At 41.0% G+C, this 15,055-nt stretch overlaps 1 protein-coding gene across 4 annotated transcripts in view; it reads right to left on the minus strand.

The window, feature by feature from the left end:
* The window catches only part of npnta (nephronectin a), a 198,362-nt gene that overhangs the window by 14,950 nt on the left and 168,357 nt on the right, over positions 1-15,055 (minus strand). For all 4 annotated transcript variants that reach the window (XM_034187626.1, XM_034187627.1, XM_034187628.1 and 1 more), the window contains 2 exons: positions 5,659-5,748; positions 958-1,056 (listed from right to left, as the gene is read on the minus strand). In XM_034187626.1, the coding sequence (XP_034043517.1) occupies positions 958-1,056; positions 5,659-5,748 (189 nt within the window). The remainder of the gene's footprint in view (positions 1-957; positions 1,057-5,658; positions 5,749-15,055) is intronic.

A 15,055-nucleotide genomic window follows, 5' to 3' on the forward strand; every position in this document is an offset into this window, starting at 1 on the left:
CAAAGTGCCGCATCCAGCGGAACACAGCGGGTCGTATTGGCATGATGAATTGCACGGCAGCACAGGAGTTAAATGCGTGCAAGTGCCAAGGTGCCGCAACACTCAAGAACAGGAAGGCCAGATTAGAATTTACCAGAAAAGCTTTCTTTAGACAGATAAAACAAAGATTAACATGCATCAGAATGATGAAAAAGGAGAGGAACAGCTCATTATGCTTCATGGTGGAAGTGTTATGGCATGGACATGGGTGTCTGGCTGCTGAGGAAATGGTGTCAGGGGTGATTATTGATGATGTGACCGCTGATGGAAACAGCATAATGTATTTAGACGTGTGCAGAGCTTTACTCTCTGCTCAGATTCAGCTGCCAAACTGACAGGAGGGCACTTCACAGTGCAGATGGATAATGTCCAAAAACATCCTGCCAAAGCAACACAAGAGCTCCTCAAGGCAAGGAAATTGATTATTCTTCAATGGCCAAGTCAGTCAACTGACCTCAACTCAACAGAGGATGCTTTACATTTACTGAAAACAAAACGGAGGGTAGAAAGACCCACAAACAAGCAGCAACTGAAGGAAGCCTGGCAAAGCATGTCGAGGGAAGAACCAACATTTGGTGATGCCCATGGGTTCCAGACGTCAGACACTCACTGACTGCAGGGGATTTTCATCAAGAATGAACAATAATTGCAATATTTATAACTATTATTGTTACCTAATTACTAATGACTTCTGAAAACTATGTATATAAATGGCTGTAATTCCATAATGGTTAATTTGATATTTTTGTTAATCGCACTGAATTAAAGTACAGTCTAGACTATAGTCGCATTTTGACCGTTTCACTTAACGCCACTATGGTGGTGTACAAAGGCAAAATGACCAAAATTGTGTTACTGTCCAATTATTTATGCACATGGCTACATCTGGTCCAGTATGAAGTAGAAATGTTCAATTACCTGCAGGATCAGATGTTGTCTCCCAGTGTAGGTCACCGTCTTTATCCCTGATCCAACCACAAAGACCATCATCAAAGGAGCAGCTGAGATACCCCGAATCTGAATAAAATAAATCAGATTTATTCTTTTTTGAAACAACAAACCAAACCTGCTCTCTCTAATGTTTCAGATGGGGCATGCTGTGTGCACCAACACCTTAACACGAGGTGTTGAAGCTTCATCTAATGAATCGGAGCATGAAGTATACAGTAAATATTTGCTGTAATGTCTACAGAGACGGCATTGAGGAAATCAAGAAAAATGGAAATGTATTCATCGAAAATAAATCAGTATTTAGTGTATATGAGTGGTTTTACTGATGAGAGTTTGACTGTTGCATATACATAATACATGACTGTTTTCATCAGTTGTAATATTCTGATTGTTTGAGCAGTGATGCAAAGACAACAACATTAAGGGGACGACAGCAAGACAACTGCACTTTTATCCATGCATTACTGTACAAATTAAATTGAAGATAAGAATAACATCCATCATGTTGTCCCCTGAAATAGGTTTCCAGAAGCACTTCTCACTTCATTTTCTAAGCCAATGAAAATAGCATTTTTGACACCGCTTGTCAAATGACGCACTGTGAACCAAAATAAACGCATAACTGAAACGTTAGGCAAATTAATTTCCATGCTGTTGACATCAATAAATCATACTGAGCAAGTATGACAGAATGAATGCTGCTATTTTTCTGGTGGTATGGAAAATGTGGAGCAGGGGCGTAGCCAGGAATTTATTTGTGGTAGTGTGTGTGTGTGTGTGTGTGTGTGTGTGTGTGTGTGTGTGTGTGTGTGTGTGTGTGTGTGTGTGTGTGTGTGTGTGTGTGTGTGTGTGTGTGTGGCGGGGTGGGGGGGGGGGGGTAACTGTGTCCAATATCCAGTATGTGTTGATGTGAGAGTGTTTTTAGCAATTTGAAACATTTTTATTTAACCTTCCAAGCATTTCAAAACTGAATTATTTTCAGAAACAATTTTTCCTCTCTTAGCTTTTTTTTAGCATGTCAAAATTGTGAACTAATTTCTGAACTAATTATTATATACTGCAACATTGTCATGTTTCAAGAATTTGTGGCAGAGTGAGTCATTTGCAAAGCAAATACTTCATTTATTGTTTTGAATATTGCAAAACACTGAAGCCTTTTCTGATGTAATTTGTACATTTTTTTGTTTTGAATATTTCAAAACACTGAAAGCTTTTCTAAAGTAATTTTTGCATTTACTGTTTTAAGTACATTAAAGGAATGAATATTCTTTGACTTATTTAACGTTACAAAAAAACAGGTAATTTTGGAACCAATTGTTTTATGTACCATTTCAAAGCCAACCGTTTTGTGAGGAAATGGTTTCATTTAGATTTTCAAGCATTTTGAAACAGTGAATCATTTTTGAAGCAGTTATTTTATTTAGCCTTTCAAAACGGAACCATTTCCTGAATCAAAAAAATCCATACTATTCATTGAATGTCTTCATCACAGTTTTTCAAGTATTTTCAAATGGTCAGTCATGTCCTGAAACAAGTGTTTCAATTGGTGTTTGAGCATTTCAAAACATTGAAGCTTTGTGTGTGTGTGTGTGTGTGTGTGTGTGCCTGTGTGTGTCTAAACAATCCATTTGATGAAGCAAATGTCTCAGTATTTGGAAAGAGTATTTTTCAGTGATTTTTGAGACAGAAAATTATTTTCTAAAGCAACATTTACATTTAGTTGCTGGAGTGTTTTGTAATTGTCTTCTAAATCAAAGAATCCCTTCTGTCCAACTAAATGTCATCATCATAGTGATGTAGCAAAGGAGGCGTCCTTGACTCCAAAAACAAAATGACTTCGGGTGCGAGTTAAAAAAGAATGTCAGCATAACGTGAAGAACTGCACCCTTAAGCTCATTCTTATAAATATTTTATCTTTACGGGACCATGTCCATTACACAAACGTATTTCAGTCCAAAGCCATCATCAGTGTGTCACAGTGTGACATGGTCCAATAACAATAAAATATTTATGAGAATAAGGCTGAGTGTGATTCTTCATCTTATATCATCATGGTGATGACATTTACTTAAACTCTGAAGTTTCAAAAAGATCAGTCATTTTCTGAGGCAAATCTCTCCACGTTTAAAATGGAAACTCATTTTCAGGAGCAATTGTTTCATTTAGTGTTTCAAGGATATTTAAGACTGAATTTTTTTCTGAGGCAATAGTTTCATTTAGTTGTTGGGGTATTTTATAAAAAAGTAAGTCCCTTTGGCTGCTCTCTTGTTTTTCCATCAGGGTTTGCTACGTTAATTTGATCTGGCAAGTTTTTCGTGGGACTCAAATTCGTTCACTCATTCTTTTGAGTTTCAAAATGATTAATTATATACTGAAGCAAATGTCTCAAAATTTATTCATTCATTTCAGGCGTACATCTATCATTCAATTTTTTAAGGATTACTGAGACAGTGTTATTTTCTGAAGCAACTGTTTCATTTAGTTGCTGGAATATGTTGTAATTTTGAAACATTGTCAATGTCAAGGAATCCCTACTGTTCACTCAATATCTCATCATGGTGTTCCAAGCACTAAATAACAATAAACCCATTTTTTGAGGAACAGTTGTCTTTTAATTGTGTCAAAATCCTTTTTCTGAAGCAATCAATTAATTTGGGTGATATATATATATATATATATATATATATATATATATATATATATATATATATATATATATATATATATATATATATATGAGGTGCATTCAATAAGTATTCAACCTTTGGCTGCAAAAAAATACAATTACTTACCTTGGGGTCTGAAATCCAAATCCCCTTTGAAGTAGTCTCCTTGGAAATGCTCACACTTCTACCATTGTTGGAAGCATTTGTTGAGGGCATCTTTTGGAACAGTGTCCAGCTGGGCCGTCACATTCTGCATGATGTCTTCTCAGCACCAAAATCAAGTCAGATTTAGTGTCATTTTGATCTTGGGGAACAGCCAAAACTATAGCGAGCCGTGTCAGGAGAGTAGGAAGCCTGATGAATCACAGGAGTGTTATGTTTGGCCAGCTGAGCTAATTGTGGGCTGGGGGGGTGCAGTGTCATGATGAAGCTGCCAACTTTTCACCCCACAGATCCGGTTGTTTGTGGGGCACAGCATCATGAAAGTGACATAAGACCTCCCAATAATACTCTTTATTACTATTTTGACCTTCTGGTATATACTCATGATGCACAATCCTACAAGAGTCAAATGGCCAACATGACTTGGACCTTGCTGCGCACCTGTTGTGCTTTCTTTGGCTTTGGTGATGTTGGATGTTTCCATTGCGATGACTGAAATTTGGTTCCCAGGTTGTATCCGTAAACTCAAGTCTCATCATCACTGAGGACAGTGTTCAGGAAGTCGGGTTGCTGTTTGCACATTCCATTATGTCCTGCGAGACTTCCAGATGCACTTGCTTCTGCTCCACCGGTAGGCACTTTGGTAAGAATTTCATTGACACCCTCCACGTGCCCAAATCCTCTGTCATAAAGTAACATACTGAATCTGTACTTCATCCACAAGTAGTTGGATGGTGACACAATGGTCACAAGTCCTTATTCTGTCAGTCACCTGGCAATTTTGACTTGTGGATGGCCCACTGGAACATTCTTCATTCTCCACTGATGTGTGCCCATTTTTTAAGCAGTTATACCACTCATTTATTTTTGTTACACTTATAACATCATCGGCAAAAGCCTGCTGAATCTTGTGATTGGTTTCCACTTAGGTATTACCAAGCTTTAGGCAAATTTTGATGCTTTTGCTCAAGTCATTCGATCATGTTATAGCAAATGAGAATCAACAGGTATTCAGTACACATGCTCACTCCAAGGCTGACTGCTAGCAACTGATGTGCTCTTCTCAAGAAGGTTCCCTACACATCCCCACCAAACAAGTCACACGCTTCACTTGTTTCCATGGGATAACATGAGGTCGAATGCTGCTTTGAATGCACCTCATACATGTATCGTGTGTATGTGTGTGTGTGTGTGTGTGTGTGTGTGTGTGTGTGTGTGTGTGTGTGTGTGTGTGTGTGTGTGTGTGTGTGTGTGTGTGTGTGTGTGTGTGTGTGTGTGTGTGTGTGTGTGTGTGTTTTTGGAGGGGGAGTGGGGCGGTTAAACCTGAAATCCCTCAGGTCGTTATGCATGTGCCTTGGGGCTCATGAGTGGAGAACAAATGTTTGAAAACCTTCATGGAGGATCATAGTAAGACCCTTCGGCTGCTCCCTTGTTTTCACTCAGGATTGCCACAGCAGATCCGAGGTGGATCTGCATGTTGATTTGGCACATTTTACATCGGATGCCCTTCCTCACACAACTTCACATTACATGGACAAATGTGGCAGGGGGTTTGGTTTGAACAGGGAACCTTCCGTACTGAAGCCAAGTGCACTAACCACTTGACCACCACCCCTGCCCTCAATTAATCCTGCAGGTAAAATGTTAATAGTGACATGTGGCATCATGTTGCCAGATATGACGTAAAGACAAATCAGAACACATCCGGTAATACTGCCGTCTCAGCGGCTCTGCTGCAGGTGTGGATTTTGGCTTTCATTTTGCTGGCTGAAAATAAAGCTCATGTATCATCATTTAACATGCTGCTGCAGGATGCCTCTGTCAAATGTGCTGTGTTTACCTGGGTCGTCCTTCGCTTCATCCGCCGTGTTGCCGAGCTCGATGTCAAAGTCTATCCCTAGGACAGTGTTTTGGCCGTGGTTGCGAGGGACTGAGGACAGAGGCGAGAGACACAGCCTTAGATAAGGGATTAACAAAGCTATTACATTGCTTCGCCACATTCCTGCCTGAAGCCATCATGTGGCTTTGTTTCATTACTGCACAGTGATATCTGGACAAGACAGGGATAAATCAATGTCAGGGCTTAGAGTCTGCATAGCCGGAGCTCAGGACATTTAACCGCACTGCATCAATGGATCAATGGACGCAGAGATGTGAGAAACACCAAACATCAAGTGTAAATCATAAAGAAGCAAAAGGCCACAGCTCTTCTCATGTGAAGTGTGGATAAATATTGCAGCCGCGTCCTGAAATAGCCTTCTTCCTGCTCTGGTGGAGTCACACTGCCCAAAATACTACAGGCTGAAGCCAACTTATTAAAGGTTAACTGGCAACAGGAAAAAAGTTCTTTCTTTTAATGGGGAGAGCAAAAAGCTCCTTTATGAAGGTACATCTTCTCGCTGCTGTTCCATACAAACTCTGTCACCTGCACTTGAACCTTCAAATCCCCGCTGGAGCCTTTGACCTGCGGCACTGAAATGTTTTGGGTCACACCAGCTGGCAGACTGATGATGTCGTCTGACAGGCGAGGAGGAGGCCACACTTACACCAGGCTCTCCAGCAATCTCAGGCATCCAGGTCAATATGCGCATGTCTGTTTACTTTATACCTTTAAAAGTTGCATCCAGTCATAGAGTACAAAACTGAATTGATTGTTTGGTTTCCTAGTAAAGTGATGCAAGTTAAACCAGCCCAGTCTCATGCTTTTTTTTTCATGATCAGAAAATCTATTACTATTTTGTGATGCGGTCACTTTTCAGTCACTAATTTTAACAAGAAACCGTAACCTTACCCATAACCGCAAATTCCTCCTGTCACCCCAATTTTTGTGATATTTGTTCGTGACACCATTAAGAACATCTACTGCCTTCTACCCACCCTGGGAGACCTTCATGGCTCTTACTGTCTCAGGAGAGCCAACACCATCCTAAAGGACTCATCCCACGCTGGCCACTCTCTGAGCTGCTGCCATCAGGCAGACAGTACAGGAAGTACAAATACATTAAAACAGTTTCTACCCAACTGCTGTTAGAGCTTTGAATGCCACTGGAACCAAATAGCCAGGTCACATGCCACTGTTATATGGCTGGGGGGGCCTGGCTGCCGGTTTGTTTGTCTGTTTGTTTTCCTCCCAGGTGGCGTGCATTTGGGACTGAGTGGCTGTGTTGCTGAGGCTGTCAGGACCTCACCCTGATCACCTGCGACTCGTCAGGACTCACAGCTGAGGTGCATCTGGATGGATTGGAGCATGTTGGCATTTAAGACTGGAGTGCACAGTGTGTATTTGCCAGAGACTCGACCTTGTGACCAGACGGGTGAGATCGTCGTCTCGGGAGCCATCTCATCAGCAGCGGATGCTGAGAAACGTCCAGGTTTGATGCACAGTCTGTGAAAGAGGAGGGGGTGAGGTCTCACGCTCGTCAGCACACTTCCTGAGGTACGTTAGATTTTGTGACTAACAGTTATACAGTCAGTAAATGTGGTGTCCCTCACACCTTATTGTATTGAGCTGTTTGTTAGTCATGTATCAGCTTCCACTGCGGTGGAGTTTTGTGAACTGGATGTTCCATGCCCGCAGGTTGGAAGCTGATCAGCAATCAAGCCAGGAAGTGTTTGCTGTTTGTACACCTTTAAGTGTTCTGTGTGTAGAGTGTGGACTCACATAATGGTTCCTTCTTTCACAGACTCGGTTGTTGCGGCCACCTGGGGGGTGTCGGCGGGGTCCTTGGGTCCGAAACAGCTTCTGGCTCCGGACCGTTAGCGCTGCTGGGAGCGCACCACGCCAGGCCGCACCTTTTTTGTTATATTATCTTTGTTATATTATCACTGTTATGTATTAAATTCAGTTAGCCTTTGTACCGTGCTCTGCTTATTTCATACTGGGTCCTTCAAACGCTGGTCGGTTCTCCGAGCTGCGTCCGACACATAACATGCCACACTTGAAATGAGTGCAATATTTGTTTATGTGCAATAGCCACTGCCACTGAAATATCCACAGTTTTGTACATACTTTTCAATTTTTTTTTATATGCAATCTCTTTTTCCGGAGGCGTATTGCATTCACTGGATAGAAAAAAAAAATCGGATTATTATAGGATTGTAATTACGAGAAAAGATCTCATAATTGCGAGATCTTTTCCCATAATTATGAGATCAGGTGTTTAAATTATATACATATGTACCGGGTGTCTCAAAAAAACATGTAACATTTTATCAGCAAAGAAAATGGTCAAAGCATATGTCTAGGAAATAAATTTATGGCTGGATAGAAAGCTGAAAGGTTGAGGTTTTTCATACCAATGTCAATATTGGCCCTGCATTTTGTCAGTTTAGCATAAAGTCGCTGCACCTGTTTGACACTCTTGGTCTGGTGCCAAAACTCAATTATTTTTGTTCGCTGTAGTATGGTTAATCTTGGCATTTTCCTGAGTCTTGCTTGGCATCAACATAAACTTCAGGGTCTCTGCAAGTAAAAAAGAAACATAAGTGATTAAGTTTGTAGCATTTAAGGGTCAAACCGAGTGTTTTAAATGTTGTATATTTTTTTGGGACACCCTGTATTATAGAGCTTCCGTACTTCCGGTCCATGTATAAAGAAGCGGGATAAGGTTAGCCAATGATAACACTGTAATCAAACACAAAGTGTTGATTTTCCCCAAAGGTGATCCTGGATGAATGTCCAGGAAGGAGCACGGGGCGTCTCACCAAAATGAGATGTGTCTCGCTCCCCTCTAGACTTCCAGATTTCACTCACACAGCCCCACCTACCACTGAGGGACAAAGCGGGGCTCACTCCCAGCCGAGTGCATGCCAGTCTGGATGCCCCATGCCCCGTCTCCCTGGAGTAGTTTCATTCATCCAGGAACAGTTTGGGGAAAATACACACTTTGTGTGCGTATAGAAATTGTGTGTGATCGCAGTGCAGCATCAGCGGTTACAAATTGGCTGATTTTCGATGATGACTCAGGAATTCTCACGCTTATCTTTACTGAGGGACTGGAAGTACAGAAGCCCATTGTACAGAAGTGATTACACGAAAAAAAAATAGCAATATCAGTATCTCGTAATTATGTGATCTTTTCTCGTAATTGCTACTACGTTCTTACAATTTTTTCCTTTTTTTAAGAAGAAGATTCAAGCTTCTCTACATTCCTTTTTTTAATTTGCACTCTGGACATACCTTTTTCATTCAGTTAAATTTTATGTTTATTTTTCTTTTCTTCTCCAAACCTTTCAAGTCTGCATGTGGTTTACTCAGGTATATATTTGCACAGAAAGAGTTGCACCTTACCTTTCGTTGCACTTGTTACAATGACTACAACCCCTGGCAAAATTATGGAATCACCGGCCTCGGAGGATGTTCATTCAGTTGTTTAATTTTGTAGAAAAAAAGCAGATCACAGACATGACACAAAACTAAAGTCATTTCAAATGGCAACTTTCTGGCTTTAAGAAACGCTGTAAGAAATCAAGAAAAAAAATTGTGGCAGTCAGTAACGGTTACTTTTTTAGACCAAGCAGAGGGAAAAAAATATGGAATCACTCAATTCTGAGGAATAAATTATGGAATCACCCTGTAAAATTTTCATCCCGAAAACTAACACCTGCATCAAATCAGATCTGCTCGAGTTCCGCGCGTCGCGGTGGAGCCGCATGGCACAAAGCAACGCCATGATGAAGCCTCACAGGACATGTTGGGACATGTCCAGCTCATGCTCTAATAATCACACGACTGAAAAGCAACCAGAAGCCGTCTGAAAGCCGTCCTGTGAGACCAACACGGAGGTGGTTTTGTCCCGCGCCATGAACGGCACGGTAGCACAATCCTCCGCTTTTCTTTCCATGAAAAAAACTAACAGTGGAATGTGCCGAAAAAGTCCTGATGTCCACATCTCCTGCCTTTTTGTGAAAGTCAGACGACGTCCCGGATCAACAAAGCCTTCACGTTGGAAATGATCTGGTTGTTTCAGCGGGGTGTGAGCCTGTTGATCGACGCTCGGAGCGCGGCACACTCTCAGACGCTGTGGGCCATCCTTAAAGTGGCAGTAACACTCCTTAATCTGTGTAATCCCCACAAAATCGTCCCTGAAAGCCATATTAATTTTCCGAGCGGTGTCCACCTGGAGGTCTCTCACAGTTTCTGGAAAAAAATTGATGCAGCAAAGCTCCAAATCGTTCAGACATTTATTCGCAATAAAAAAAACGACGAGAGGGTGGACCACTGCTCACACAAAGCCTGCTCACAGGCGAATGACGCAACCGACAGGTGTGAAAAAACTCACGCATGCGCACGAAGGTTCAAGCTTGGCTGATGCAATCACATGTGATTCTAATCCATATGGTTTTTGAAAAAAATAAAAAGGTCCGATACTTTTCTAATAGACCTTGTAGTCCGGATCTTAATCCAATTGAAAATCTTTGGTGGAAGTTGAAGAAAATGGTCCATGACAATGCTCCAGCCTGCAAAGCTGATCTGGCAACAGCAATCAGAGAAAGTTGGAGCCAGATTGATGAAGAGTACTGTTTGTCACTCATTAAGTCCATGCCTCAGAGACTGCAAGCTGTTATAAAAGCCAGAGGTGGTGCAACAAAATACTAGTGATGTGTTGGAGCATTCTTTTGTTTTTCATGATTCCATAATTTTTTCCTCAGAATTGAGTGATTCCATATTTTTTTCCCTCTGCTTGGTCTGAAAAAGTAACCGTTACTGACTGCCACAATTTTTTTTCCTGATTTCTTATAGTGTTTCTTAAAGCCAGAAAGTTGCCATTTGAAATGACTTTAGTTTTGTGTCATGTCTGTGATCTGCTTTTTTTCTACAAAATTAAACAACTGAATGAACATCCTCCGAGGCCGGTGATTCCATAATTTTTGCCAGGGGTTGTGTAAAGAATTTGTACTCCATTTTGTGATGGTATCACAAACTAATTGAATAAATCATTTTTGATGACCCCATCAATAATTTGCTGTGAGATCGAGTTCGGTTAAACATGAAAGACATCAGAGGGGTGAATCATATTCTGCATGTGTATATGTATAATACCATATTTGCTCCTCGGATTTGCCCCCTTTTTTTTTTAAGAACGTTTCTTAAACGCCCACCTGAAATTTAATTAAATTACATGAAATATATTTAATGAATGAGAAAAGGACAAATATTGACACAATCAGGTGAGTTATTTATGATATATTTTTTATTTGTGGTGAAACTAGACATTTTATTCAAATTAGCATTCCGATGTACATGATATTGGCCATGCTCGTGCATCGGCTCACGTTATATGATGCTAATTAGATTTCATTCTCTTTGCCCTTGGTCTTTTGTGACACTCCTTAGTGTCACGTAATGTGACACTAGCAAGTTTTCATGCTAACGTCTGCCCATTAGCATCACATTATGAGATACTAGTGACTTTACAAGACAGGTAAACAATGGAATCCATTGTGAATCACTGTTTTAAGGTGCTCCCCTCACTCAGGTCCTCAACCACCACAAGCAGGGATTTTTTTTACACACACTTTTGCTGTGTCCCAATTCAGGGTCCGTACACTTCGAACTCTGCACTCGTCGACCGTTTACATAATAATTGGCGTGACTATGCTGCCCAATTTGAAAGACTGCTCATGAAGCAGCTGATGTTTGCAGCCTTCTTTCCCTCGAAAATGAAGCTTACAACAGCCTGATAGCTCACGTGACTCTGTTCTTGTGATGGCTGATCCGACCCACCAGATTCCACCATGACAGCCAGAAGTGCCACTGCCGGTGGCAGGGATATGGAACTAATTCTTGAACTGTGTCAGCTTGGCCTTAAATTGGACTTTGCACTATCATGCAATTTAAATGCTGCAACTGCATGTAACTCTGTAACTGTTAGAATGGTCTAAGCAGAGGGTCACCCCCCTGAGCCTGGCCAGTTTGAGGTTTCTTCCTCAAGAATGCCAGAGAGTGTTTTTCCTTATCACCTGTGTGCTTGCTCAAGGAGTGTAGGTAAGGTTAGCGCTATATAAGTAAAATAAATTGAACTGAATCCTTCAGTCTAAACAGTCCCATGAGTCATCACGTGACCCCCCCCCCCCCTTCCCCCCAAAAGACAAAATGGTTGGGAAATGTAAACTATATTAGAGACACTGTTAGGCTCCGTATGTACAATTTTGCCTCCAGTTGTGGCATAAATAAGTACAGATTACTAAAATACAGGTTACACCCACTATGTTAGCTTAGCATGTGCAGCTGTTAAGGTTGCCAGGTGACAGGGGGGAAGGGGCAGGGAAACATAATAACACAATAGCAAAATGCTACATGGACTACATCATTTCAGAATGGTTTGTTACGGCCTCCACTGACAAGCTGAAGCCTGAAGAGTTTCATGGGATAGAGCCCTTAGAAGGGTCTTAGAAGCATGAAGACCCTGAATTGGGGCACAGCCAAAAAATCCCTTTGCTCACAATGGAGACACTCACCTTATCCTAATGTTAGGTAAGGAAACTGTGCCTTGACACATTTACCAACAAGAGCAATATGAGATTTCTGACATCCACCAATCCAGCTCTGGATCACCTCCAAAATTTCATGGAGTCTTCAATGCCCTAATATGTATCTGTGGTTCAAATTTGGTGAGAAACTTTGAAGTAGTTTTGACATAATCCTTCTAAGCCTATATAAAGTGAAATCTTGATCCAGAATCTGGACCGAGATCCGGATCACCTCCAAAATGCAGTTGAGTCTTCCATGCCCCATATCTATCTGTGGTCAGAAAGAGAAACTTGATCCAGAATCCGGTGTTGCAGACCGAATGGTCCACCCCTAAAAATTGGTCCCCCCTGCCTTCACAGCAGCTTGTCTGAGATTGAGTTTCTATACCTAAAGCGATCAAAGGGAAAAATGTGATTATTAACCATCAGATGACAAGGTAAAACCTCTTAAATCATTGTAAAGTCAGTTTTAAGCAGAAACAAAGCTGTTTTAAGCAGAAGCGAAGCGATAATCAGTGAGTCGCTACTGATGCTTTGAAATGACGGTGACGTAGTGAACGCAGCAGCATGAGCTCCCCTCTCTGCTGCACTCTGATCGCTTCCTCTGTCATTTATGATAAAATAATGATTTATTTATGTGGAAATTATTGTACAAATGCTTCAGATATCTGTAGCTGAGACAGATGATGACTGGAGTGCAGTTTGAAGCAGAAACGAGGTGATAATCGGGGAACCTCGGCTGACCCACAGAAATGATGCATGTGCGGTGAAGGCAGGGTGGACCGTTCAGTCGGCAACACCAGATCCGGATTACATCCAAATTTCAGTGGAGTCTTCCATGGCCAAATATCTATCTGTGGTGCAAAATTGGTGAGAATCCATGAAATAGTTTGATGTAATCCTTCAAAGCATATATAAAGTGAAATCTTGATCCAGATCACCTCCAAAATTGAATGAGTTTTTCCATGGCCTAATGCAACTGGATTTCCATGCAACTGGATTAAATATATAATTTCGAAGAACTTTGGATAGTTATTTTGTACACAGGCACAATGTGAGTGGTTACAAGGTATCCTGTGCTGCAGCTGGTGCACTGGATAAAAAACAAAAACAGCAAAGTGAAAGACGTTTTTCAATTCAAACTCAGGTATACTCATACAAAATCATATTCCATCCACTTCAGCAAAGGTAACAACCTCCGTGATTTGACCTATTTGTTGTCTTCATTGCATTAAAATGTTTGAGAGGTCAGTAAGAGCCTCTCAAACGGGATTTTGCTTTATTGTGCCAAATAATCAGCAGCCAAGCTACAAAGAAGCAGAGCTATCCTCACGAGTATATTTTAATTTTGTCTTCAGACAACCTTTGCATTTGGGAGGAAATTAATGAAAACCGTTTAAAATGTCAGTTTAAAGCTCAGGAAATTAACCTTTTCACTTTGATGAAAATGCATTTTTGACACAGTTCAGGCAATTTTAAAGTAATCAGTGCACTGCTGGGGCCAGACCACAACATTTATTCATTTCACATTTTGCAGATTGACCTAGTAGTTCTCAAAGTGTGGGTTGGGGGCAAGGGTGATCCAGATGACTGTGGAAGAAAATGTGAAGTGCAATAAACGTTAAGTAAAGTCAAATCGTGTGGGGGCTATGCACAAAGGTGACACATCTGATTTGGCAAGGTAATTACCCTGCATACTGAAAAGCTGTGTTAGCAGGGTATTGCTTTCAGTGGTGCGTGTGCGCGCACGCATGTGTGTGTATGCGTGAATGAGTGAGTGCAAGTGAATGTGGACAAGATAACTTGCATTGTTCCTTGAATTATTTTTTTTAATACTGCCATCTAGTGGGCTCAGAAAAAGACCCAATGCTTGACAAGTCCTTGACAACTGTGTGTATGTACTTTTTACTTCAACTCAGGAAGCTAAACTGATCAGCCAAGCTGAGGACCTGGAGTCCTGATGCATGTGTAGTTTTAATCAGAAAAATATTTGGGCATGGAAATAGACAACTTTCATATGCAGACCATGGGTACATGAATATTTTGGTCCACATTAAAGAAAATGGCCATAATATATCGAGAAGACACCATGCTACATTTCTGTGAAGAAACAATCTGACTCACTTTCAACCACACCTCCTCCTAATTCATCATCAAGCCAGCTACCACCAACCATCCAGCAGGTGGAAGATATGATTATTGGATATCAGCCAAACAAAAGTTCTTTTATTTATTTATTTATTTTTGTTATATCCATGGCACACAACGGAATCCAGGGATAAATGGGCCTCAAGGCCCACACTGGACATATACTCTTTTGTCCAATGTGAGTCTGTGTTCAACAAGAAGTGTGAAGGAGGTTCATTGAGGTGAACTGTGTTTGAAGAGTCAGTCCCCAAACAAAAGTCTATATATATGGACTACTGTTACATATGTCACAGATGTCTAAAACAAGGCGTTTCAGGTTTCATTTTTATTTGCACAGACACAAAATTGTGAAACTTTGAGGATGTTTAATATGAAACTCCAACCTTCTGAAAATATAAAAGCCAACTTAAAACTAATCAGCACAATACGGTCCATTTAAAGCAATATTTACAATAACAGGTTCCATCTCAGATTTTTTTTTTTTTTCTATGTAACCTCAGTGTTTTTGGGGTACTTTGACTCCAAACTCAGATTCATTGGGGCAGCTGGTGACCTATACTGTGTGTGTGTGTGTGTGTGTGTGTGTGTGTGTGTGTGTGTGTGTGTGTGTGTGTGTG

The sequence above is a fragment of the Thalassophryne amazonica genome, chromosome 15 (assembly GCF_902500255.1).
Source record: "Thalassophryne amazonica chromosome 15, fThaAma1.1, whole genome shotgun sequence".
In the NCBI taxonomy this organism is placed as follows: domain Eukaryota; kingdom Metazoa; phylum Chordata; class Actinopteri; order Batrachoidiformes; family Batrachoididae; genus Thalassophryne; species Thalassophryne amazonica.